The sequence below is a fragment of the Plectropomus leopardus genome, chromosome 1, assembly GCF_026936395.1.
Source record: "Plectropomus leopardus strain MGB_pleo_1.0 chromosome 1, ASM2693639v1, whole genome shotgun sequence".
NCBI lineage: Eukaryota > Metazoa > Chordata > Actinopteri > Perciformes > Serranidae > Plectropomus > Plectropomus leopardus.
The window spans coordinates 19832463-19856433 of NC_142176.1; the positions used below are offsets into that span (position 1 = coordinate 19832463).

The 23971-nt window shown below is 42.3% G+C and overlaps 1 protein-coding gene across 10 annotated transcripts in view; it reads left to right on the plus strand.

Annotated features, from left to right (window-relative positions):
* Positions 1–23971, plus strand: part of sox6 (SRY-box transcription factor 6) — a 158598-nt gene that overhangs the window by 102867 nt on the left and 31760 nt on the right. For 8 of the 10 annotated variants that reach the window (XM_088077263.1, XM_042483805.2, XM_042484184.2 and 5 more), the window contains 5 exons: positions 3735–3858; positions 8581–8660; positions 19533–19682; positions 22610–22790; positions 23527–23714. In XM_088077263.1, the coding sequence (XP_087933389.1) occupies positions 3735–3858; positions 8581–8660; positions 19533–19682; positions 22610–22790; positions 23527–23714 (723 nt within the window). The remainder of the gene's footprint in view (positions 1–3734; positions 3859–8580; positions 8661–19532; positions 19683–22609; positions 22791–23526; positions 23715–23971) is intronic. The other 2 variants (XM_042484034.2, XM_042484248.2) reach the window with 1 other exon arrangement.

Genomic DNA, 23971 nt, shown 5'->3' on the forward strand with positions numbered 1-23971 from the left:
AATCAGAGGTCCATCTTTCATCAAAAATATGCTAAGTGCTATGTGTATTTCCACACAAGTAAGCCTTATAGGAATAATGAAAAATAAATCTAGTAGTAGCAAAAGTACATCATTCATGGGTTAATGCAGTATTAAAGCTGAATTTGAGAGTGTATACCTGTGTGTGTGTGTGTGTGTGTGTGTGTGTGCGCACGCGTGTGTGCGTATATTGCATGTGTTGTAAGTGCTAGGAGAAATAAAGAGAGCTCTTTCAAGTCTTCCCCGTCTTTTACACCTTGTGTATTTACACATCAGAGATGAGAGTCTGTCTGAGCCGTCTGACTCGTCCTCTGCAGTCTGACCTCAGGATGGGCTGCTGTTATAAACTATTGTACACTCAGCTGAACTGCTGCGAGTGCTTTCTTGTTTTAAACGGGTTAAGTTTTGCAGAAATTATTGATAAATTAAGCATTTCACACAGTGACACAGGACTAAAAGACCTTATATTTGGCATACAGAAACTTGTCACATCATGCGGCTGTAATTGAGCTGTGCTGTTGTTATTCTTACAAAAAAATAAATAAATAAAGCTAATTAGCTCTTCCACAATATGGCATCTATATGGTATCCTGCTCGCAGGACTGCAAGTTGGTTCTATTTATCAAACACCAGCATCTCCTTGAGAGGGAAACAGATTGCGTGCTGGCCTGATACAGACTTCATCAGGTCATCTGAATTGATGATACATGTTGCAAGGCGGCTGAGTTCCCCCAGAAACCTCTGTTGGAGTGCTTGCTGGCAGAGACGGGGGCCTCAGCCAAGTCTGTCTGACTGATCACTACAGATGCTCCTCTTCAAGTATTCCGAGTCAGATCCTTAGTGCTGGGTCTTGAGGGACAAACAATAGCACCTGTTCCTCATAAGATAGCCCATTCATGTATCTTTAATGAAGCCTGGGGGCAGATGGTGTGAAATGACATTATCCAGTACTTAGCAGTGCTAAGACAAAGGAAGAGCAGTGCCAGCAGCAACAATGCCGCTGTATTTACGAGAAGGGAGGACGCTGCCCAAGTGCCCCGCTCACATCTGCTCCACTTCATTCTCAGACTCCTCAAGATCATCTTGGCAATAGAAATATCCCGGGCACTCAGCCCATACATAGATGAAGTTGAGGGTAACTCTTAAAGGGGGGTGGGGGGGTTCAGAGGGAGAGTGGAACCCACACATATGAACACATTTCTTTCTGTCACTGTTTTTTTTTTTAAATATACATTTTTTTCTACATTAACAGTCAAAAAAAAAAGGCACTCGTGAAAATGTTCTAATCTGCTCAGCCACTGTGCCAGCTGTTAATTGACAGCTCAACTAACCTCCACTATTTGTTGCCACCTTGAAGCTCCTCAGAATTTGATTTGCCATTCTCTGACATTAGTTGCCGTAAATTAAACTTTAATGCGCGGAGCTCATTACTGCAAATCACAGCTATTCAAACTCAATGCATTTATTTCCCCTTCAACGCACATTCACACTCTGTCTTGCCTCGGTGAATCTTGTATATTCGGCTCCATATTTTAAAATAATAATAGTAATAAAAGCTGATATCCCAGATGAAATGACATCATTTACATTTAGTGCCAGAGAAAAATACGTCCGAGTGTCTGATGCCTTTTGCTGGCTGTCTCTCATTATATGTGCTGGGTATACTGTAGACATCTCTTATATGATTCAGTTGTGTTAATTAATGCAGTAACCATGTTTCTTTTAAAATGATTAAAACCAAATAAATATTAGATATAAACTGTTTAAAAGGTTATTTTATTGTTTAGCATCACAACTTTTGTTTCCTCATGTGAGGCAGCTGTTCTCCTGGTTGTTGTTTTGCTCATATGATTTAAAAAAAAAAGATACAATTTTCTTTAAGCATCTTTTACATTAAATCACTTTAAGGTTGCACGAGTACAGAGGTCTCGCAAAAATGTTTTCACTGACGTGAGTGTTTGGAAAATATCTGACAGTCGTTTTTCTTGTTTTGAAAAAAAAAGGAAGTAACTTTTAATTTACTGCTGAGGCATGTTAGTTAATTCATGAAAACTATGGACTACCACGCAATACACTTGTAACATACTTGGAGGAATGTGGACTTGAGGGAGCCCTTTTCTGCCCCGTGACTACCACACATTCAGCAACAGACTCCATCTGGTTTTACAGTCCAAATACACAGACAGAGAAAAGCTGTGTTCCCCAGTGTCCCCCCCGCCTGTCACTGGTCCTACCTCATGTTGTGACATTAATTATTGTGTTTTTCCATATGTTCCATACATGCAAGGCCAAGATTCATCTTTCATCCATTCAGCCTGGAAACTTGGAACACCAATCCCTATAAAGCAATGTTTTATTTAAGGTCATTTGTCGCAGTCTCCTTGGCCATTTATTTTTTCTTCAGCAACAGCACATTTTACAGAATTACTTTTGGAAGAATTACATACTTTTCTATTCTTCTATAATGTACTTTCTGCACTTGCACTTCTGTAAAAGCTCAGTAGGCATAAAATGGTTCTATTTATTTAGTTTTCAGTCTAGCTCTGCACCTCTGGACAGATCAATAAAGTAGTTTTAAGGAGGTTTAGCGTGCTAGCTGTAAGAGAAACTGGGTGCCACTACTCCAGTAAAGGGTCTACAGGGGGACCGGCGCAGGCTGAAAAGTGGAGATCATAGCAGACCTCAGCCAGAACATGGGGGGAAAGTCATTGCTCAGAGCAGGTTGATTTCATGCCCCAATGCAGCGGCAGTAATTGCACCCAGACCCGTTTTATTGCGAGTTGATTTTAAGGAGGAATGAATGGAGAAACATTCTGTAAAGTGTTTATTTTGGGGGATGACCTTTATTAACCCATTTTCCAGGCAGGTTCCCCTGAGGTGGCCTGGCTCAGTGCTAGATTAACCCTCGCAGGCCCATGGTAGCCGGGCTGCTCCCCATCAGAGAGTTTCAGGATGCAGAGAATGACAGTAAGATTGGACCTTGCAACATGTGTGCAAAACCCCCACACACCACTTTTGAGACATAAGCGACTCACCCACCCTTGAAACACACACATGTGGGGAGTTTGGGTTGATATTCCCAGTAGGCGAGTCAGCTACCAGACTGGATGGTGAAGGTTAATATGTGAGTGGAGCAGACAGTCAGAGAATGACATTAAAATGAAATACAGCAAACGGCAAGCACTTCTCAACCGCCTGCTATTTTTTCTCGGCTCTAAACAGTTGTAGTAAATTACTGGATTGTCTTCAGGCTTTTATCATCTAAATAAATGATCATTCATGATTATGTGAGTAGTTGAGGTAATGATCTTCTGTGTAATACATTAAACAATCCTCTTTGCTAACATGTGCAACAGCAAGGGTGTTGTTGAATGCTTCTTTCAACACTTCCAGTACTTCTCTCCAGAAGCCGTACGCACCGACTGAGCCTCTCTGCTCTCTGTCCTGCATGTCGCTTCCTCTAACTGACCCTGGAACAATATGCGCATGCCGGGCCTTTGATGTACTGAGGTGAAATTGTGGTTTGGATTAAGAGCAGCCATAGCTTGGCCAGGTATTGTGTGTGCACACGAGGGCCGTCAATGCCGCAGAGCCCCCTGTCAGCACGCGTTAGAAGGAGCTGTGATCTGCCCCCCTCCCCCCGAGTGGGCTCTGTGTTTCTGTGTACCATGCTTATGCTTAGGCCTCTCTCTGATCTCTGCTCTCTATCTGTTCAGCAGGTCCAGGGTCACATGCCTCCGCTCATGATCCCCATTTTTCCACACGACCAACGCACTCTGGCAGCAGCAGCCGCCGCCCAGCAAGGATTTCTCTTCCCTCCGGGAATGTCTTATAAGCCAGGTATGTTTTAAGTCTTCATTTTGTCCTTCCTACTTTCTCTCTGTTTGCCGTGTCCTTTCCCTTACACTTATTGTCATAATTATGATTTTTTTGTCTAAAGTTTCTACAATTAGTGGCAACCTCCATGGCTAAAAATGGAGTCAACATGGAAGAGCCAAAACCTGCAGCTCCCTGAATGGCCACATGAGGCTGGCTCCAAAACAGAGTACATCCCCACAGACCCCCATGTTAAATCACCTAACTTAATAGCAGAAATAAACATGTTTACAGCCTGGTGCAAAAACAGTTTTGGTCTCTATAGTGAATTTCCATGTTTATGACAACTACCGTAGGTAAATTTTCATATAAATCAATTTGAATTTCTTCAAGGCTTGAAGTTGTTCATAATAAAAAGCATAACGGCTTCAAGTGATAGGCTTCCTGCTGATATTGTCCTCGGGCACTTGGTCAGATTTACCCCCATCCACCCTCACATCCAAATACGGTCACTTCATGGCTCCAAAAATCCAAAATCAAGGCTTAAAAAACAGAGTTCACCAACCACTGGATGACGTCACAGTGGCTACGTCCATTATTTTTACACAATCTATGATAGCAAAAAATACAAGATTTATTGACAGCTGAGGCCACTGGCACGCTCTGCTTTGCCTAAATGTGGACTTGAGACAACAGCCTGGGAATGTTGTAGTTTATGTGGAACAATAGATATGGTTAGAGAAGCACAGGAATGTCAACATGTCTTCAACATGAAAGTGTGCTGGTTGTAATCGCTTTCCAAGTATCCATTCTTAGAGATCCAATAACTCAGGCGATAAACCCTGCGTGAAAGGTCTTCCTATTGTTATATGCAAAAAAAACAACACCCTTCTGACAGTTTCACACAATTATATCTTTTGATAGGGAAAATGAAGCAATTAAAAGACAATTATAAGGTGGTGGCTTGGGGATGGTGTGAGGAACAGGTTTTCCTGCAGGTATAACTGTTTTCATTGCCTGTACCAGCATGTCTCTTTCTCTCCCTTTGTCCTTTGAGTTTAGAAAAGAACAAGCCTTTAAAATAAAAAATGTTGCAACATGTTGACAGATGCCCTGTCAAAGCAGTAACCTGGTGCACCTTCATATCCTTGGGAAAAATGAAGAAGTCCCACCACATACTATTGTACTAGCAATTTTTAGACATGTCTCTGAGTTATTTGATCAAATTAAGCTGAATTTGTGCTTTTATTTTTAGTTTTCCTATTTTTCTCACACGCGTGCAAACAGAAGGAGACAGTGTTGAGGAAAACCTCACTGTCACAGAGAAAAGGATTTATGAGTCAGCTTGAAAAAGGAAAGTCCTCTTGTTTGTTATAAAATGGTACCAGAACAAGGAAAATGACTGAAAACGGAAAAAGAAACGCTGGGAAGTCAGCAGGTTCACAGTAGAAACATTAAAAGGTGTGGTAGTGCAGTTAATGAATTAACTATAAAACCACAGGATGAAAAAGAAAGTCAGCTATTTTGGAACTATGGAGCCATGACAGCTTAAACAAAGTGCCTGAGGGGGAGTCTTTTACCAGTGTGCTTTCTGCAATAGATTTGACACGGAAAATGTTTTAGTTCAAATAACAGGAGCTATTATGGAATCGTGGTCAGGGGTCGCCATGTGTATAGTTCCTGCATAATTCATGAGTTCGTGAAGAAAAAGCAAAGGGGGTCTGAAAATGACTCCTGTAGTCAGGAGAGGTATTTCAAAACCTCTATTATTTCTCCTTGTCCAACACAATATGCACAATATATCCAGAGAGTACAATGTTATCACCACCACCTGCAGGGTATACAGGATGCTGCCGTGTCTTTTCTCCATAAAGTGAGTGGCCAAGCATTCACTTCCAAGACTAAGACACACTAATCTGATGCTATCATTATGAGAAAGCTCCAAGGGACCACTGCTTATGACCCCCGGCCCTGTGGTGCTCACATGGCAACAGAGTCATTCTGGCACCGTAGTGGTAAGTCATCACCCCATCCACTGGCTGTGCTCAATGGCCTGGTGCTGCATGGTAGGCAAGCACAGTCATAGAAACACCAACTCATCTTTTACACAAATAGACCAGAGGATGCTGTCTGTTTGCACTGTTCACACAGACATGGCAGTATTCAGTCTGATGTGCCCCTAATGGACCTGCAGAATGATCCCATAGTCTTTGGGTTCCTCTGTCAGTCTTCCTCATAGACATCCTGCTGACAGTTCACAGTTTCCTTCTCTACTTTATCTTAAATCTTATATTTTTACCACGTTTTGGGATTTTAGGGCATGTTTTTTTCTTGATATACTGTAACTTTAATCTCAGCCAAGTCACCTGAAGAAAAAGTTGGATACATTCTGCAAACCACAAATTTGTTAGGCTTGAATGTTTCATACATATCATATCAAAGTTTCTAGAATGACGTGATATATGAGCTGACTTTGTCATCAGGATGTGGATGTTGGATGGCATGACAACTAGGCTAGACACCCGCCAAGCTGGGGAAAACTGCTGACAACTGTTCAAGACTAACAAACAACAAAACTGGTTGTGTTTCAGTGAGTCACTGCTGTGTTTCACTCTGCATTTAGTCTCCAAATTTGGGTGTTTTGTAACGACCAGTCTGTGTTTTTCCATCTGATTTTTTTAGGCTCCAATTGTGGGTGTATTATAGCAACCTGTCAGCAGGGATAGTGTCATGAAAAGATATATATATTTCATGGAGACATCGCTGCTTTTCCTGGCATGACTGTGCCCCCCCGAAACCGGGTATTTTAAACCAAAGCTTCACTGAACCAGAAGTTACTAATTACAAAGTTTCAACTTATCAGGAACAAATTGAACAGTTGTGGTTTGCCGAAAGGTTCAATGCCATCATTTTTTATCTGGAAATTGGGTTTTAACTAAATTAAATCAATTTTGATACGTTTTTATTTTTTTACTCCACATCCTTATCAGATAAATGTGAGAATGAAATCTCAAAAATATAAAAATGAAGCACCTGTATATCTATTTTCATGTAAGCCTGCTTTTCTTTTCAGTAATTCAATATGATTTTAAAGCCAGTGAAAAGAGAAGATAAAGTTCAAGGGCTGCAGTCCTCATTCATCATCATCATGTGATCTGATCTAGGAAAAGTCTACGCGACATCTGTCAACCCTCAGCAGATCTATGACTTATTTTTCATGGAACCGCACAAGCAAAGAAACATAGCCCGTTGTGACCGTGGCGTCACCTGCATTCCCCTCCAGCCTTAGCATCCAGAGTCCAGGCTTTGGGCATGGGACCAGCGACAGCCAGTTAAATAAAAAACACAGTTTTAAAAGTAATTCCCTCCCACCTGTGACGTTAACCTGGCACAGCGCCCATTCTGCTGGAGTCTGGTTGCCTCGACTGTGTGCACCCAAGATCCAGACCCTTGGAGCCTGGGACCCCCCCAGCAGTGGCGGTGTGCTCACTTAGCACATGACCCTCCCCAGGTTTCACATGACATCTAAAGACATCAAGCCATTTATTATTCCTAAATTCTACGTCATAGAGAGAGGGGGACAGAGAGAAAGCGATACCAAAAAAAGGAGGTGTAGAAATAACCACAGTGCACCCCCGCACATCCAACCAAGCACTATTTGAAACCACTTCTGCTGTGTGATTTTATTTGCTACTAAATGGGGATCGAATTTCCATGGCCTGTATCACATTGTGCTGTGCTGTACAAGATTGCAAAGTGAGGCGAGCGGGTGAGGGCAAAGTGAAAGAGAAGGTATATACATTTACCTTGTCTGTGGCTTAATGGCTCCATATGTTTGTGAGAAGAAGTGACAGGCAGAAGTGGGGTCTGAGCGAAGGCCAACTACCCCTCCCCACTCCCACTGTGCACCCCACAACCTCCCCTCCTCCAGACACATGCTTCAAACCAGCCTCCCCCCTATGAACGCTACGCTGCCTTGTCTCACTGGGGCTGTTCTGTCCGTCTCAACACACTAGGTTGAGTGTGTCAAAGCGCCCCGCGCTCAGTTATACACCCCCCTGGATATCAGTCATACAGCAGCCGTTTTTATATCCCTGTCTGACAAACCTGCTGATGGCAGGCCAACAGAATTGAACGGTAATGAATAGTGCTGCTATTATATATTTCTTCCTTGCTTGATCACAGCAACGTGCAAGATAAGAACGTGTGGGTTTTTTAACCTTGTTATTGTGACTGCACACTTGTTCTAACCAGTTCACATACAAGTGCTTTCACTGTGCTGCCAAAGCTATCACTCAGAAACAAACAATGTCGTGTTGAACAATAGCCAGGCAAGTCTACAGCTGCATGAACTGCCTGAGAAAACATGCTGGCACTTTTACATAATTACTAATTGAATACCAGGGGAGATATTTAACATTTATTCTGAACAAAAACACACACATAAACCTTAAAAGAACTCCCAACTTTTTAAACTATGTAGTAGTAATTTCCAGGAGGGGCAGTGTGCAGGTGGAGGAAGGAGGGAATGATGTGGAACGTTCCTAAGTAATCCTGCTCCAGTCAAACCAGCTTAGCCTTTTGTTAATGCAGATGTTTGGGCTTGAAGCCGAGGGCTCGTTGCAATGTGCCACATTGCCGTGGCAAAGTAGCGGAGGGCCCGGGATCCGTGTTGGCACTTGCCTGGTCGCTGTGGGCCGGCTCATTGTCTGAACCTGTATGCATTGTTGTCTCTCTCTCTGACAGGTGATAACTACCCGGTGCAGTTCATTCCATCCACAATGGCAGCTGCAGCAGCGTCAGGACTCAGCCCCCTCCAGCTTCAGGTATGTACAGTGCCATGACAAAGAATGCTAGGGACGCCCGCCAAGCCCGGGGTAGAAAGGATGGCTAAGCAGCTGTACGCTAAGTAATGAGCTGCACACTAAATAATCCTGGAGGCCCCTAGCTCACACACGCTTATCACCTTACATATGTAATTTATCCTGTTTTATAGAGGATTTATCCCCACTAGCTCTGGCAGACAGAGGAGTTAGGAAGATAATAGTTATTAGAGGAAATGAGAATCACTTTGGATGCCTTAATCACCCACCAGTGAATTTATCAGAAGACAATTGACTGTGCTAGCAAGGAATCCCCTTCGTATTGCTTTTATCAAGTGAAACCGCTGTAATATTTCTTTTATCTCTGTGAGAAAGACAAATGGACAAAGAAATCTGAGTAATTTTCATCATAGTATGTTACACAAAGTGAGGCTGAGTAAAGGATTTGAGCCACAAAAAATGTTGGGACAGGCTCCAAGCCCTACAGGCTCCTTTAGGAGTTTTCTCACACAGCATTTAAAAAGGAAAAGCTGAACCCAGGTCAGGGCTTAACCTGAGGCCATAATGTTTAATATAGATAACTGCCGTCATACTATCCTTCAAGTTGTCACTGCCATAAAAACTGCTGTTACCAGGGTTTCCCTCAGCCTGTGCATGATCTTTGTTTCCAAACTGGTGATAATGATCCCCTTGCTAATTTCTACTGACTTTATCCACCAGAAAAACATGCAAGTAGCAACAGAAACCTGAATAACAACCATGTTTATTTAGCTGCACTGCTGCTTTGATGCAGTTCTAAGTAATTGTAGATCTTAAGCCTTGAAACTATAAATCAGTCTTTGGAAACAAAAGGAGGAAAGAAAGGATTAAAAAGCATCTCTGTCATGGCATATGGTTAAGGGGCCACTGTTTTGTTTTTTGTTTTTTTTTCGGACAACAGAGGAAAGTTATTGTAAGCTGCAACATGTGATGCTTAACAGCAGAAAGAAGTATGTCAAGATTAAACAAGAGAGTTCAAGACTGAGGGGGGAAACTCTCTGCACGCTGATATATGTGGCATTTGTCCTTCTGAGGCTACCACTGTCAGTGTTAACGAGCCTTGGCAAGTTCTAACAATGCATGCAGCTGGCTCTGAAGAGCTGTGCGTCATTATGCAGCCATGAGAGGAGCTATTAGAAGCATGTAAGGTGTTAAATGAGTCTGCTCATGTTTGAAGACGTGTGTCCGTGAGAGCAAAAAGGTGGAGGCTGCTGGGTATGAGGATATGTCTCTAGAGTGTATATGTGTCGCTTAGTTTGTGTATCTCGGAGAAGTCTGTCGGAAAGGAGCGGTGGTTCAGACAGGCATGCAGAGTCTATTTATAATGGTGTATGAGGTCAGATGAGACAGTCATATATCTGAAGGTTGGGGTGAGGAAGGGAGACGGGTCGAGAGTGATTAATTCTGATTATGTATCTAACCCTGGGAATGGGCAAAAACAGTGCCTCCAAGACCATGACTTGGCTGACCTTTACAGAACACAGTAAACAAAAAGAGGTGCATTTTCCATTAATTGAAGTCTGTCAGCCTGTCACATATTCCGCCTGCTGGCTGCTATTTACCCTGCACAGAGACTCCCCTTAAAACAGCAAGGCAAGTCAAACATGCCCTTTTCTACATAGCTGGGATCAACAAACCATGTGACTGCCACCACTTCCTCTACAAAGCACTGGGAGCCCGCTATGATTAAAAACATCATATCAAGCCAGACATGGAATTAAGTTAAGGTTGTCTCCTCCCTTTAGAGCAATAATAGCTGCTTCTTCTTCAAAATTAAAGTATTGAAAAGTCTACTACTCTGTGTGTGTGTGTGTGTGTGTGTGTGTGTGTGTGTGTGTGTGTGTGTGTGTGTGTGCGCGTGTATTTGAGAAAGAAGACTCATGAGTACAAAAGAAGCAGAAAAAAAATCTTATCATAAATGGCAAGATCACAAGAGGAGAACAACACAATAAGAATTAGAGTATTTTAATTTGATTTGAAAGTAGTGCAGTGAAGGACCAGTGGCAGGACCAAAGACTGGGTTCCGACACCTTAAGGCATGTTAGATTTAAGACTTTTTTAATGCCACTCAGAATTAGATGTAAAAACCAGTTTTTACAATAACCACTTGGCAATGTTGTGTCTCTTACTCTGTATGTTGGATTCCACTGCCCTGATTCCCATCGTACCGACCATGAATAATCAACAAAATAAAAACACGAGCCTCATACGCATTGCCTTGTACTGGTTTCCACCATGCCATAAAATCACGGTTAACTAGATGAGCTTTGTTAATTTTGCCCTTCTTCTTACTTCCCATGTATTAGCATTTTAAGACTTTGAAAGATTGATTTTCAATATCCTTGTATTTAGATTAATGAATGAATGAATTAATTAATTAAATGCCTTTTAAGAAACTGCGAGAGCCCTGCTAAGATGTGTCCAAGGCATAGATGAATACTAAAGTCAGGGGTTTCGCTGGCCTTTCACCTGCAAACTTCCCACAAAAAGGTGCAAAGGAACTACAAAGACACAAACATTGATAAGAAGCTGCACGACAACTACAAAGGGATGCAAAACAACAACAAAAAAATAGGCAAAACCACCACAAAGTCTGTGTTACTTGCTCATATGTAGAAGAAGTGGTGGTTCCATTTATATTTGTGCTCAGTGCCAGTTGTCTTATAATCTACCCAAGGTCTCAGGGCTCTTGTAATTAACAAAATGTGACAGCGACTCTGAAATTAACACATTATGTCCAGTGTTATAATGATGAAACGTGTAATTTAGGTAAGATTATTTGGTATAAAAATTAAAAAATTAAAATAAGATGATTTAAGCCACCCCTGCTCATTACTCATTGTACTGCTGAGTTTATCCTGCATGCATCATCAAGGACAACAGTCCACCTGAACTTTTCTAGTTTCACCTCCGAGCTCATTCTACATCCTCCTAACACACACATATACACACAGACACACACGCACACACATATACACATAGTCCCACACACACATATGGCTGAATAGGCGCCCCCCCCCAATTAAAATATCTCTTCCTGTCAGCTGCATGGCAAGCTATAATTTTTACCAATTTACTCAGTTTAGATTGTGCAATATATGAACCTTAAAAATTATCTTATTGGAAGAATTAATTCCCACAATGCTGCTGAGGTAATGTGATCAGCCATCCAGTCAGAGAGGCCAGCCGCTCTGTCAGTCTTAATGTCGGCCACGTAGCCTCTTCACAATCTCCTCTGTCATAACAGTCTGGGATCCCATTCCCCACCCTTTCTCTCCAAGAGAAGAAAACCCAACAAGGTAACAAAGGCTTAGAGCTGATGGATGTAAATGAATCTTCCAGGATGCGTTTGAGTGTTGGAGACTGTAATTTGCTTGTCAATACGGGGTGGTAGCATCACTCCGCCGGCTGGCAGTCTGCAAGTGGCTGTCACCAGGCATTGCTGTACCACAGGGCAATTTCACTCAATGTTTTCCTGACAGATTGGCTCTCGTCCTCAACTCACAGGAGAGGAGGCGGGTAAACTATCCCAGCGCGACATGCCCCTCTTCATTAAAGCCCACACAGAGCCGGGATGAGCCCAGGACCAGCAGGAAACAATGGCTCCATCCCTGCCTGTCCTTTCCTGATTACAACTGACACCTCTCACCTAACACAGGAAATTGTGCTCAGATTGTACCCCAATCTGTCCGGACACCTACTATATTCAATTGAGCGAAGAGACGAGAAGGGCATTTCCCTAATTCCACAAAAGAATTTCTCCATTTGGGATAGCACTTAATTTGCTTTTTGTACACTATAGCTAGCATCAGTTGCCAAGTGAAAAACAATTTACTTAAGGCCAATATGAACTTAATATATATCACCCGTCCTTTTTACAGAAGCAGTAAACAGCAGAAGGACCTCTGAGAAGGTCCTGTTTTTTATCATTGGAAGCAGACTTTGGGGTTTAAGGCATTTTAAAGAAAGCATTATTGGATAAAACAGAACATCTGGGTTCTCTGTATGCAGTATCACTGTAGGACTAAATAAATAGAAGCCCTCTGCTTTCACTCAGTCAAAGCTCCATTTTCTATCTCTTGCTGTCTCTGCCTCACTGTCTTGTTTTTCCAATTTCCCGTCCACATCTTGAACTATCTTGTAAGTGTCTTAGTTTGTGTATTTCTCTCTGAATTACCTTTTTTTTAACACTCATTCTGTCTGCTTGTTGCTCTTTTTTACCCTAAATTGTCCAAGCTCCATCACATCCTCGTGCTTTACAGCACTGGAAGTCAAGTTGCTTGAATTAAGACTTAACACCGCAATTACCACCCGCCGTATTTCCTATGGCATCTCTCTAGGCCCGTGATAAACCTGGGCCCAGCCGCAGCTTCATGCTCCCAATGTAAAGATGAAAAGCAGCCCACATGCTCAGCGACAACCCAGACCAGATCTCAAGCAGACAGTCACATCTGAAGGAGTACTCAGAGGCTGAGACGACGGGAGTGATAAGAAAGAGTGTTACACAGTCAGGGACAAACAGGAAGAAAGTGGGAGAGCAGCAAACCGCACATTATCTTTTGTTTGGATGTAAATGCCTGTGTAGTACAGATGTGAAGAAACGGCTTCCATCATTAACAAGTGAAGCACTTTTGACTTTGAAAGAGGGAGAGGGGAGGAGGAGGAGGGGAGAAAAGAGAGAACAGACATACTGTAGAGAGCAGCTGTTTCTGTGTTTATGAGCAGAGGAGCTCAGTCTTTGAAGGTAACCCAGAGCAGTGCAGCAATGCTAGCTGTGTGTGGAAGGCTGGCTAATAGGACGGCTATGTGAGCAGCTGGATAGAGGCAGTGGTGAACAGAGGGACAGATGGACAGATAGAGTGGATAATGCAGTGAGCTGCACTGAATGGGAGGGCTGGCTCTGGGGCCCCTGGGCTCGGAGAACCCACACACACACTTATACAAGATGGACTGTGGGGTGGGTGTGTGTGCGAGAGAGAGAAACGGACTTCAACATATATACTGTTGATGCAAGATAGAGAAATAGAGAAAGGCGAGAGGAGGGAGGAGGGGTTGGAGTGGAGCAGGTTGGGTGCCAGCAGATGAGACAGATGTTGGGCCATACTGGAAAGCATCGGCACAGTGCACCAGGACGCCTTCCTCTACTCCTGACATCTGGGCCTAGCCTGGGTCAGCCTGCCCGGTCGCCCTGGGCAATGAGCCTGTACAAGCCTTGTGGCAAACGGGGCTGGCGCTGCGCTGCCTTTTAAATGGTGCGGTGCACTGAAGCACAGTTAATGCCCTCATATCCAGCCCAGTGCTCAGCGCCCAGGCCAGGCAGAGGTGAATGAGACATTGACAGACAGACAAACAGATACACTTGCAGACAAAGAGGAAGGAGTGTGATATAAAGACAATGCTCATCTTGTGTAAAATGCAGAGGGCGTTTATTGCTAATAGGAATTTTTAAGGCAATTTGTTTGTCTTTATTTTCATATTTTGCAGGCTGCAGTTGTAAATGTGCACTACACCGTCATTGCTGGCGGCAAGAAATATCTGCCACTGTATTTTCCAGCACATATTGCCATGCTGTGACTTTATTAAAGAAAAACAAGATGCACATTTGTTTTTCCACATGAAGTTTTTTCTGTCTTTGTACTAAAAGGCACAGAGCCTTGTGTTTGCAGAAGGGAAAAAAGCATTACTGTAAGTTATGGGCAGATCAATGTTTTTCTCACAAATGATAATATTGTGCTATAATATCAGCTTTGATGTTTTACTAAATAAACAGAGGCTGCCCGTCTTAATAGCATATCGTACTTCTGAGATGTCTAACATTATCAGCAGAGTGTGTAATCTCAGTTTAATGTCACAAGCAGAAAAGTGAACCTCCCCGTTTAACCTCTGCTGCCTCCAGAGGGCTTGTTTTTAATTACCAAAGGCTAACAGGCTGACCTTGGGCATGCTGCACTCACTTTGAATCCATGCTTGCTGAGATCTGCTCCGCTCTACTGGGAAACAGGGAATGATGGGGTCAGAAGGAAGACCTCAAATCTTGTGTTTGTGTTTGTACTCATTTATGTGTCTGTATTAAGAAATAGCGCTGTTTTTAGGAAAAGGTACTAAAGAAAAACAAAACACATACTGTATGGTCATACAAGTTATGCACACTTTTAACAATGGAAAATGGAAGGAAGTTGCCTTAAGCTACGAGGAAACACATAATATACAAGCACATATTTCTCAAATGCCAGATTCTTTTTATTACCCACATTGCAATCCCATTACCTGTTCTATTAATTTAGCAGTTTCCTATTTTCATACAAGCTGAGCCTTAGTGTGCAGATCTATGGCTTTTGAACAGACGCATTACATGTATTCTGTTAGATATACTGTATATGTTTCCCTTAAACAGAGAAAAATAACAAGTGTGAAGGGAAAAAAGGAGACAGAAGGGTCCCGAGCTTCACTCGAGCTTTCACCCTCTCCTCCAATACCCCAGAGTTGGAGCATTGACTTTCAGCTTGACCCTAAATACCATGAACCTTTCCCTGCCCCCACTTTATACACAGATATGAAGAAGGGGTTATTAGATGTGAGACAGTCAATTGGGGAAAGCAGGCAGATGTCTTCTGCTTGGGGAGACTAGCCTTGGCAGGATGGATAATCCTTCAACCTTTGACACCACAATGCCTTTTAAACTATCAACTTCCTGCACTGTTTGTTGAGGTTGTTGTTTCTAAATTGATAATGTGCTGGGTGTCAAATAATAATTTTGTAATCCATCATAAATTTACAATTTATTTTTCACCAATACATACTGTAATATAGGGCTGACCTGAATGCTTTGAAGCTTTGCCATGGTAACTGACGTCAAAAAAGAATTCAAATGCTCCGACCGACTTAATTTAAAAAAAATCCTAAATAGCCTGTAAATTATTTATTATGCATCAACTAGGGCTGTACCAGACTCAGAATTATGCCAGTTGAATAAGATTTGGCTGTTAAATACAAATATTCAATGAATCGTTTTGTTTTTCGTATAAAGTTTTTACTTTGAATGGTTTCTGCGGGATCTTCAGTGTGACAGTGGCATTCACATTATATAGTAAACAAGCTAACAATAGTTTGCAAATGCGTAACAACATTTTTTCGCTGACACTAGATATCAACATAAGCCAGATACTGTATCCTATTAACTTGCTTTTAGCTGTAGCTCCTAATTTTCTCTCATCTATTGTCAGTCACCAGCAGTTCAGCAAAACTGAATGTCAATGTCAAGCAGCTTGGCCAACCACCTGGAAACTGTACCAGCCTAGCCATCCTGCAAATATTGTTTTTTTCTAGCTGTTATGGCTAATGTGCGACGTGCATGCAAGCAAAGTAGCTAATTTTCGCATTATCATAAGTGCACTCTCTGATGCCTGTATTTTTCATTTACCTTCTGTCAAAGTTTCAGTTAATCACAATATTTCTCACTGTAGCTTCAATGCCCAAATTTTAGTATTTGGGACAGCCCTACCGCAACACTGGGGCAAAAGCCTCCAGACTTTACACTCAACACTGAGGTGTTTGATACCTGTCTTTGAGCAGTGCATGGTGGGTTAACAAACCCTTCATCTGTCTCTCCCTCTGATTGTGTTTATTGTTCTTTGGCCCTTGGAGGCAGAGTGTTCCTTGTTACAAGGATAACCAGTGCTTCTCACCCCATGGCACTGACCTGCTAATCAGTGCTGAAAAGGGGCACCCTGACTGCGTCTAATTTGAGGCAAAGTCTAATTATGCTCTTTTTCCGGGACAATAAAGTTCTTCCCACTCAAGGTCAGGGGCATGCTCGTCGACAGGCCTGTTAGCAAACATCTGTCCTGCAGACTCAGCTTCCGCTCCTCCACTAAGACTTGCATGTAGCCTGGAGTCACAGCCAGTCAATGGAGACTCCCCTCTCTCTCTCTGTCACTGTTTCTCTCTCTCTTTCTAAACAGCCCCTCCACACACACACATACACACACAGACACACAGAGTGCCTTTACCACTGACATTAACTAAGTCTAGCTCAGATGAGAAGAAAATAGAGTTGGCTCCTGTGTCCATTCCTGTCGTAGACAAAAGGCTGTTTGTGAGGGAGGTGGGGGCAGTGCTATCATTGTAGGAACATAATCAGTCTGTCATTTCCGCTGCCTATGTGCTGTTGTTATCCCCAGGTCCCCCTGGAAGAATGGACCTTTTGTACTACCGCTTATGTGGCAGCGATAAAGTTTCTTACAGGACCACATATGTGTTTATAACTGGAGATATGTGCATGGACATAAAGCACTTTGTTTGGTTTTAGTCTGCATCTACACTGTCAAAGGTGAGGCCAGCGGGGCCAGGTCACTTTTTCCCCCATTGGCACAAATGCTGTATGTGGCAAGTCGAACCAGGAAATGAGACAGGGTTTGATGTTTGGCCAAAGGAAGAGAAATTAGATTTTTCCTGCACCATCTGAGTGAATAACCTGAAAAACCATAAGGTTTGCGTGGTGTGAGGATAGCATGCCGGTGGGGGAGTTGAGGGGTGTTATCTGTCTGATCAAGTGAGGTCTATGGCTACATGGAGTAATGCCTTCAATCAGCTTGACTCACTTTTGGTACTAGGTCCTTTTCTTTAATTGTTTTTCACTACGGATCCCCTTAGTGTATGTATGAAAACTGCTGTGACATCATTATTAATGCAACACTCGCTGAATCCTTTCCTTGTCTGCACTTTGTCAATTGTACAATGTAGTGTATGGTGTAGTTTAATGGACAGCCATTTATCAAAATCTAAGGTGAGTGACTACGGATGGCAAATGGACAGCCTGTCCGTGGGCTCTCCTGAGGTTTTATTTGATGAGTCATGATATCTAAACAGCTGCTGTATTTGCTTTGTTTAAGTGTTTTTTTCATGTGACCTATAGTTCGAAATCTACGCTCCTTGAATTTCCATTGATCCTGACCATTTCAAGATTCAGCCACCACAGACGGTTTAATAAACACCTCTGTTAGACAACAAAACAACCAAACAATTACTACTCACCTCTGACGCATGACTTTAATCCATAGATCATTTTTATCCATACAGAAATGGTCCTACATTTCTCACAAATTCCAGTGGTCTAGAGGATCTAAATCTAGCCAAGCTGTCCAAACACATTATTACATCCACAGATATCCACAAACTGCTGTTGCATCATTTCAAACGTTCATATTTCTCCACATATTATCCATAATTTCCCTGTCCTGCCTGTAGACAACCAACCATCCAGATGCCAAAATGGAGGCAAACTCCTGGACTTTTCATTGACACCTCAAATGAGCCCATAAGAGTTAAAACCTTTTATTTCAGTGTATTTAAACTTAGAATGACAGAGGCACTTACAGTGATTCTGACTGGTGAAGAAAAAACATCAGAGTATTACCTTTCAAATGAGACCATGCATATAGATGTACTGAAAATGAGTACAGCTTTCAATTTACTTTGGGTATGCCTTGGAAGGGCATTTTAGGTTGATTTAAAAATTGCTGGTTTGTGCAGGATGTGTTCTGCACAAGTGACAACTCACTCTGACCAATCCGTGGTCTGTAGTGTCTTATGGCATGGATTAAACTCACTTGGAAACTCAACAAAGGTGGAACCTTAAAAAGTACCAGGTATTATCAACAACTTTTGCTAATGAAAAAACAAAAAATGAGCAAGCCGAACCGTGCTGTACCATGCAGTGGAAATGCGGCTTAACACTCTTTTTCAGACAGTGGATCTATTTTACAGACTCCTGCCATTTGCAGCAGGAGACAAGAGCCAATTTCATCACTTACCTGGTGGCCAATCGATAGAGACCTGGGGCAGAGAGAAGTCACAGCAGTGCGCGAGTGCTCGGGGCTCTGTGGGCACAGAAAAACAAGCACAAAAATCATCATTAAATCAGTCTGGTTTCATTTGTTTCAGGTTTTAATGATATAAAAAATGGGCGCACAACTTAACGTCAAGACATTAAATTGTAACTTTATCCAGGATAAAGGATGAATTAGTATGTCAAAAATCTGATCCAACAGACAATTAGCAGTCTGTGGCTCACCAGATTTTTTTTATAATACTTCCAAACCCTCATATCAACGTCTTTAACCACCCTTTCTAGTATATGCCACATAATCAGCCCAGTGGTGGAAATGTAAATTGAGCTTTCAGAGTTCAACCCTGTTACAGGCCCAACTGTTATTGAGTGCTTCACCAGTCATTTGAACCGCCCTCTTGTGTGGTAATGTCACCAACAGTTGGACATCTTACTGATTTAACGCCAAGGAAAATAACGGTGATTACATCAGTGTTCTTTGTGCAGGTTTCTAAGCCTTAATAATGCTTGTGTTTAACATATTCTGTGATGGCCATCCAACTGAGGTTGGGTTTCTAACATTGTGGAATGGGACTGTCTCACATGGCTGCGTGGAGACGAATCCCAGGCCAGAAACTTCAATAGAAAGCTGTGTAGATCTAGAGAAATGAGAGATCTTTGCTAGCACACTTGCATCCAGTCTGCAAACTTTTCTCTGTGATGAGTGGAAAATAGGGGCTCCAAGTATTTTGAATGAAAGCCATCTCTGTGTGGTTTTTAAGACTGCTGTCTCTCTCTGGGTTCAGCCTTTGAAATACAGTTAAGACCTTTGATGGAGGTTCTCTGCCAGCCTCATGGAAAGAGAGGAAAGACGTAAAAGAGAGAGAGAGAGGGGGAGATGAAGGCAGACACAGAAGTGGAGAGAGTTCTAGGGAGAGGAAAAGACAGAATATAAAACTTTGAATGTTTGCTGGATGTGGATGTTAACGGGTTTCTCCACCTCCCTGCAGCAACTGTATGCCGCCCAGCTTGCCAGCATGCAGGTCTCTCCTGGAGCCAAGATGCCTCCACTCCCCCAGCCCATCAATGCTAGTGGGCCCATTTCTCCCTCTTCTCTGAAGAATGACAAGAGTTCCTCCAGCCCCATCACTCAAGTCAAGGTACAACCCTCAACTCCTTCAACTTGCCCACCCACCAGCCCAGGCCTTGAGTGGTACTTGACCTAGCCTAGCCTAGTTGGTGTTGTCTCGCGTTGCAGCTGGCTGGTGCTGAGCGCTGCCTCTAACTGGCCATCAATCTGTGGGGCTTTAACAAGGCCCTCTCTCTTTAAACCAGAAGTCTGTGGACATGGTTGCTATGGCTATGCCTGCTTCAAGCCAGTAATTTGTGGAACACATGGTTTCTAATATTTTTTCTTCACAATGAAATTTTTTTTTTCTTCTTTATTTTGCAACTGCAATGGCTCTAAAATAATTGCAACAGTGCTAAACAAACGCTGATGAAAGTGAAGCAAAAAGTAGAATTGACAGCCTTGTTTGCCTTGTAAACAAACCCAAATGCAGGACGTGTGTGTTCTGCTGCTGTATGGCGTAGCTCCACTAGACCTCCATGCAGAGGAAAAGGCCATGTACATCATCCCCACTCACTGAGGCCATAATCAGAAACATACGCCCATTTGGAGCAGTTTAGCTTAATAATATCACAATGGAGAAAGATCATAAATCATGTCTTGAAGTGGTAGGAAGGAACACACACACACACACACACACACACACACACACACACACACACACACACACACACACACACACACACACACACACACACACACACACACACACACACACACACACACACTCCTTCAGGTCTTGTGCCTCCTGGGATTTCCATTGAAAGATTTCCTTTAAACTGACTCAACGCTGTCATTTCATCACATGAATACCATTCTTTATTTACCAGATTAGATGGATGCCAGTTTGGCCAATAATAATACAACACCAATTCTAGACAAAATCTGATAAATATCACCAAATATCACAAAATTCAACAAAATATATCATGTATAAATGGAAAGCAAACATACACAGAGTGCAATGGAATCAGATTGCCTTTAGTTTTGTTTGTCTGCTTTCAGCTTCGCTGCATGACAAACTGTTATTGGCACAGCAATAACAAGGCCTCGGGGCAGTCTGCGCTTGAGCCATATGTTTGGACAAGGAGACACTTGGGCTTTGAAAAAGACTGTTAACGACAGCGTGAGCCCTAATCTGATTTAAAAGACTGCTGTATACACAGCGCGATTTATACTGTGTAAAGTGGCATTTCTCTTTCTGGGATGCAAATGTCTGAGTTGTTTCTAGTCAGAATCATTCTGTATTTTTTGTATTTAAGCAAATCCACTCTGCATATTGATTTTGGTGTGTCTTAGTTTACAGGGCCGTTAGTCCATCATCTTGGAATTTTCCTATATACCGTATAAGGCAGGCATGTCAAACCGGTCCACAGGGGGGCCGGTGTGGCTGCAGGTTTTGTTTCCAACCAAGTAGCAGCACACCAGACTTGACTCATTTAATCAACTGATCTCCGTCTTCAGACAGTTGATTGGTCAAACTGTGTGCTCTTGGTTGGTTGGCACAAAAACCTGCAGCCACACCGGCCCCCCTGTGGACCAGTTTGACATGCCTGGTATAAGGTGATCTGATATCTTATTATGGATTGATGATTATTTAAATTTATTTAATGCAGGTTATAATTAAATGTATGAAGATGTTGTATTCAATCGGAAATTGTATCAAGTTTATTTCTTATAGGGTGGGAATTACTAGAGGACCCACAATACAATATTATCATGATACTGGAGTTACAATGCAATATATTTGTGATTTTAACAGTTTTGCAATATGCTCAGTATTGCTGTATTAACTTATATTTTGATCTATTACCTTTTTTAAACTGCAAAATATGTAAATATATAAAAGAAAACTTTAAAGATTTGTATAAGTTTTAATTCTGTTCATCTCACTTCAGTCATTTTTATTGCAGTAAAAATGTTTCTACGGGACTGTAAAAGCTATTGATTATATAATTCTAGTCTACCAAAAGTTTGTATGTATTTTTCATAATAATAATTTAAATAATGAAAAAAATAATTGATACTCATCTGTGTATTGATATATTGCCTACCTCTAATTTCTTTTGAGCTTTTCAACGTGACTTTAACTCAACTTCTGCTAAAATTGCACAGATTGTCAATTATATATCTAAAAGGTGACTTTAGCTTACATTTGCTTTGTGTATATTTATCCTACTCATAAAAGTTAAGTTTTTAAACCATTTTAAGTAAAGGCTCAAGCTATTGTTCATCTGCAAGTGCCCAAGGATAAATATGTTTGGTCCCTGCAGACAAGCTGCTGAGATTGACACCTCGGAAAAAAGTGCTCTTCATCTCACATCAGTGACTGGTATAAAAGGGTGCAATGAGCCTGGCAAATACAGCACCAAACACAGGCATCCTTTTCTGACCTCATCACAGAACTACACTATTGAGTTTTTCTTCCAAATCACATCATATTTTTTTAAGGAATAGGCATATCAAAGCATATGATAAAACCGAGTATGCACAAATGAGGAGTGAAATTAGAAAACAAGTTAATGAAGTAGATAATGCAAGTCGACATCTGATGAATGGAACAGCTGTCTTTGATCATTGGCAGTGCCGTTATCTGGTCATTATTTATTCTTCGAACCAGAGTGCAGACACAGAGAGCAGGGAGGAGGAGAGGGAGAACAGATGAAGATGTACAGAGAGACAGAATCTGCTTTAATTAGAGTGAACAAAGGCGCTGGGCAACTGTGAAGAAGATCGCAGATCGCACAGCTCCTGAGGAAGGATGGATGAGAGAAGAGGAGAGGAGAGGAGCAAAGACAGGGGAGAACCAGGGAGGAGGTGTGGGTCAAGATAGGGATCCTATAATTAACCAGGAACAGAGGAGAGCTGTGCTGTCTGGGAATCCCGAGCCCCTCCAAAAAAGGAGGGGGGGCCTACTCACATCTGTCTTCTCTCACACTCGTATCTCTGTTGCTGTAGGAGGAGGGAACGCAGCCGCTCAACCTGTCTGCTCGGCCAAAGACGACAGACCTGGTCAAATCCCCCACGTCCCCGACACAAAACATGTTCCTCGGCAGTAAAAGCAGCCCAAACAGTCTCCTCAACAAGGGTGGTATCCCCAGCCCAATCGGAGGAGGCCTGGGCCGCGGCTCATCTCTGGGTACGACTTTCACTTCACACCCAAGATGCCACACAAATTTATTCACACACTTGCCATTATGGAGAAGCCCAGGAATGAGTCCTAAAACATGGAAATCCATCAGCATTTCAGCACCTCCGGTTTCCTCTTCTTACTGTAAATGTTATTTTTTTTTAGAATGGGTTTTTGGTTAGAAACCTTAAAAAGGTCTGTGGTTAAAATTAGTTTAAGAAACTTTCACGTTTTGTTCTACGTCATAAAATATGTCAGTACATACCCCACTTGTGAACTTTGAAGCTTTTATGTATCTTAAAAAGGCAGTTGCTACCAAGTTGGTAAGTGACACTACAAAATGTCATCATGCCGAAGCACGCTGAACATGGCTTTACAGCCTTGCAATGGTGGTGACGCAATGGTAATGTTAGTGTTAGGCTAGCATTAGCTTTTTATTTCTAGGGACTGCATTTAGACGTAAAAAAATCCAGAGAGTAGTGTAAATTTCTGAAGATTATTTTGCCGAACAAAACGTCTAAGAAACATAAACATTTGTTTGCCACAGAGCTTATTTTCTGCAATTCAAAAATTCAATGGAAAAATCCCATAGGCTTTTTGACAAGGAAACCGGGGCGAGGTTAGCTTGCGGGTTGGGCTACAGAAAAATGTCATCCCTGGGGCTCTCTATGTTAGGGTGTTGTGTGAATTTCTTTTTCTTTTGGCAGTGTGTGTCTAGCTGACTAATTCTGCTGTGTGTGTGTAGATATCCTGTCCAGCCTAAACTCTACCGCGTTGTTCGGGGACCAGGACACAGTGATGAAGGCCATCCAGGAGGCTCGGAAAATGAGGGAGCAGATCCAGAGGGAACAGCTGCAACATCACCAGCAGGGCATGGAGGCAAAGCTGTCCGCCCTCAGCTCAGTGGGCCTCAACAACTGCAGAGCTGACAAGGTTAGAAGTACTATCATATAGTCTGTCTCTCTCTGATTCAGGTCTTCTCCATTGCAAGCTTTTTCCATAAAGCAAAGCTGACCACAAAGAGTGCTCAGCTCTCACTGCAAGTACTGCAGGAAAGAAACTATTAAAGAAAGTGGAACATGGTGATTTCGATATCACAGTAATTCTTAAGGTTAACATTTTTATTTCATCTGTGTCCAGGGTGGTCGTATTGATAAGTGCTGGCATAGTTCAGTGTGTACATGTGTGTG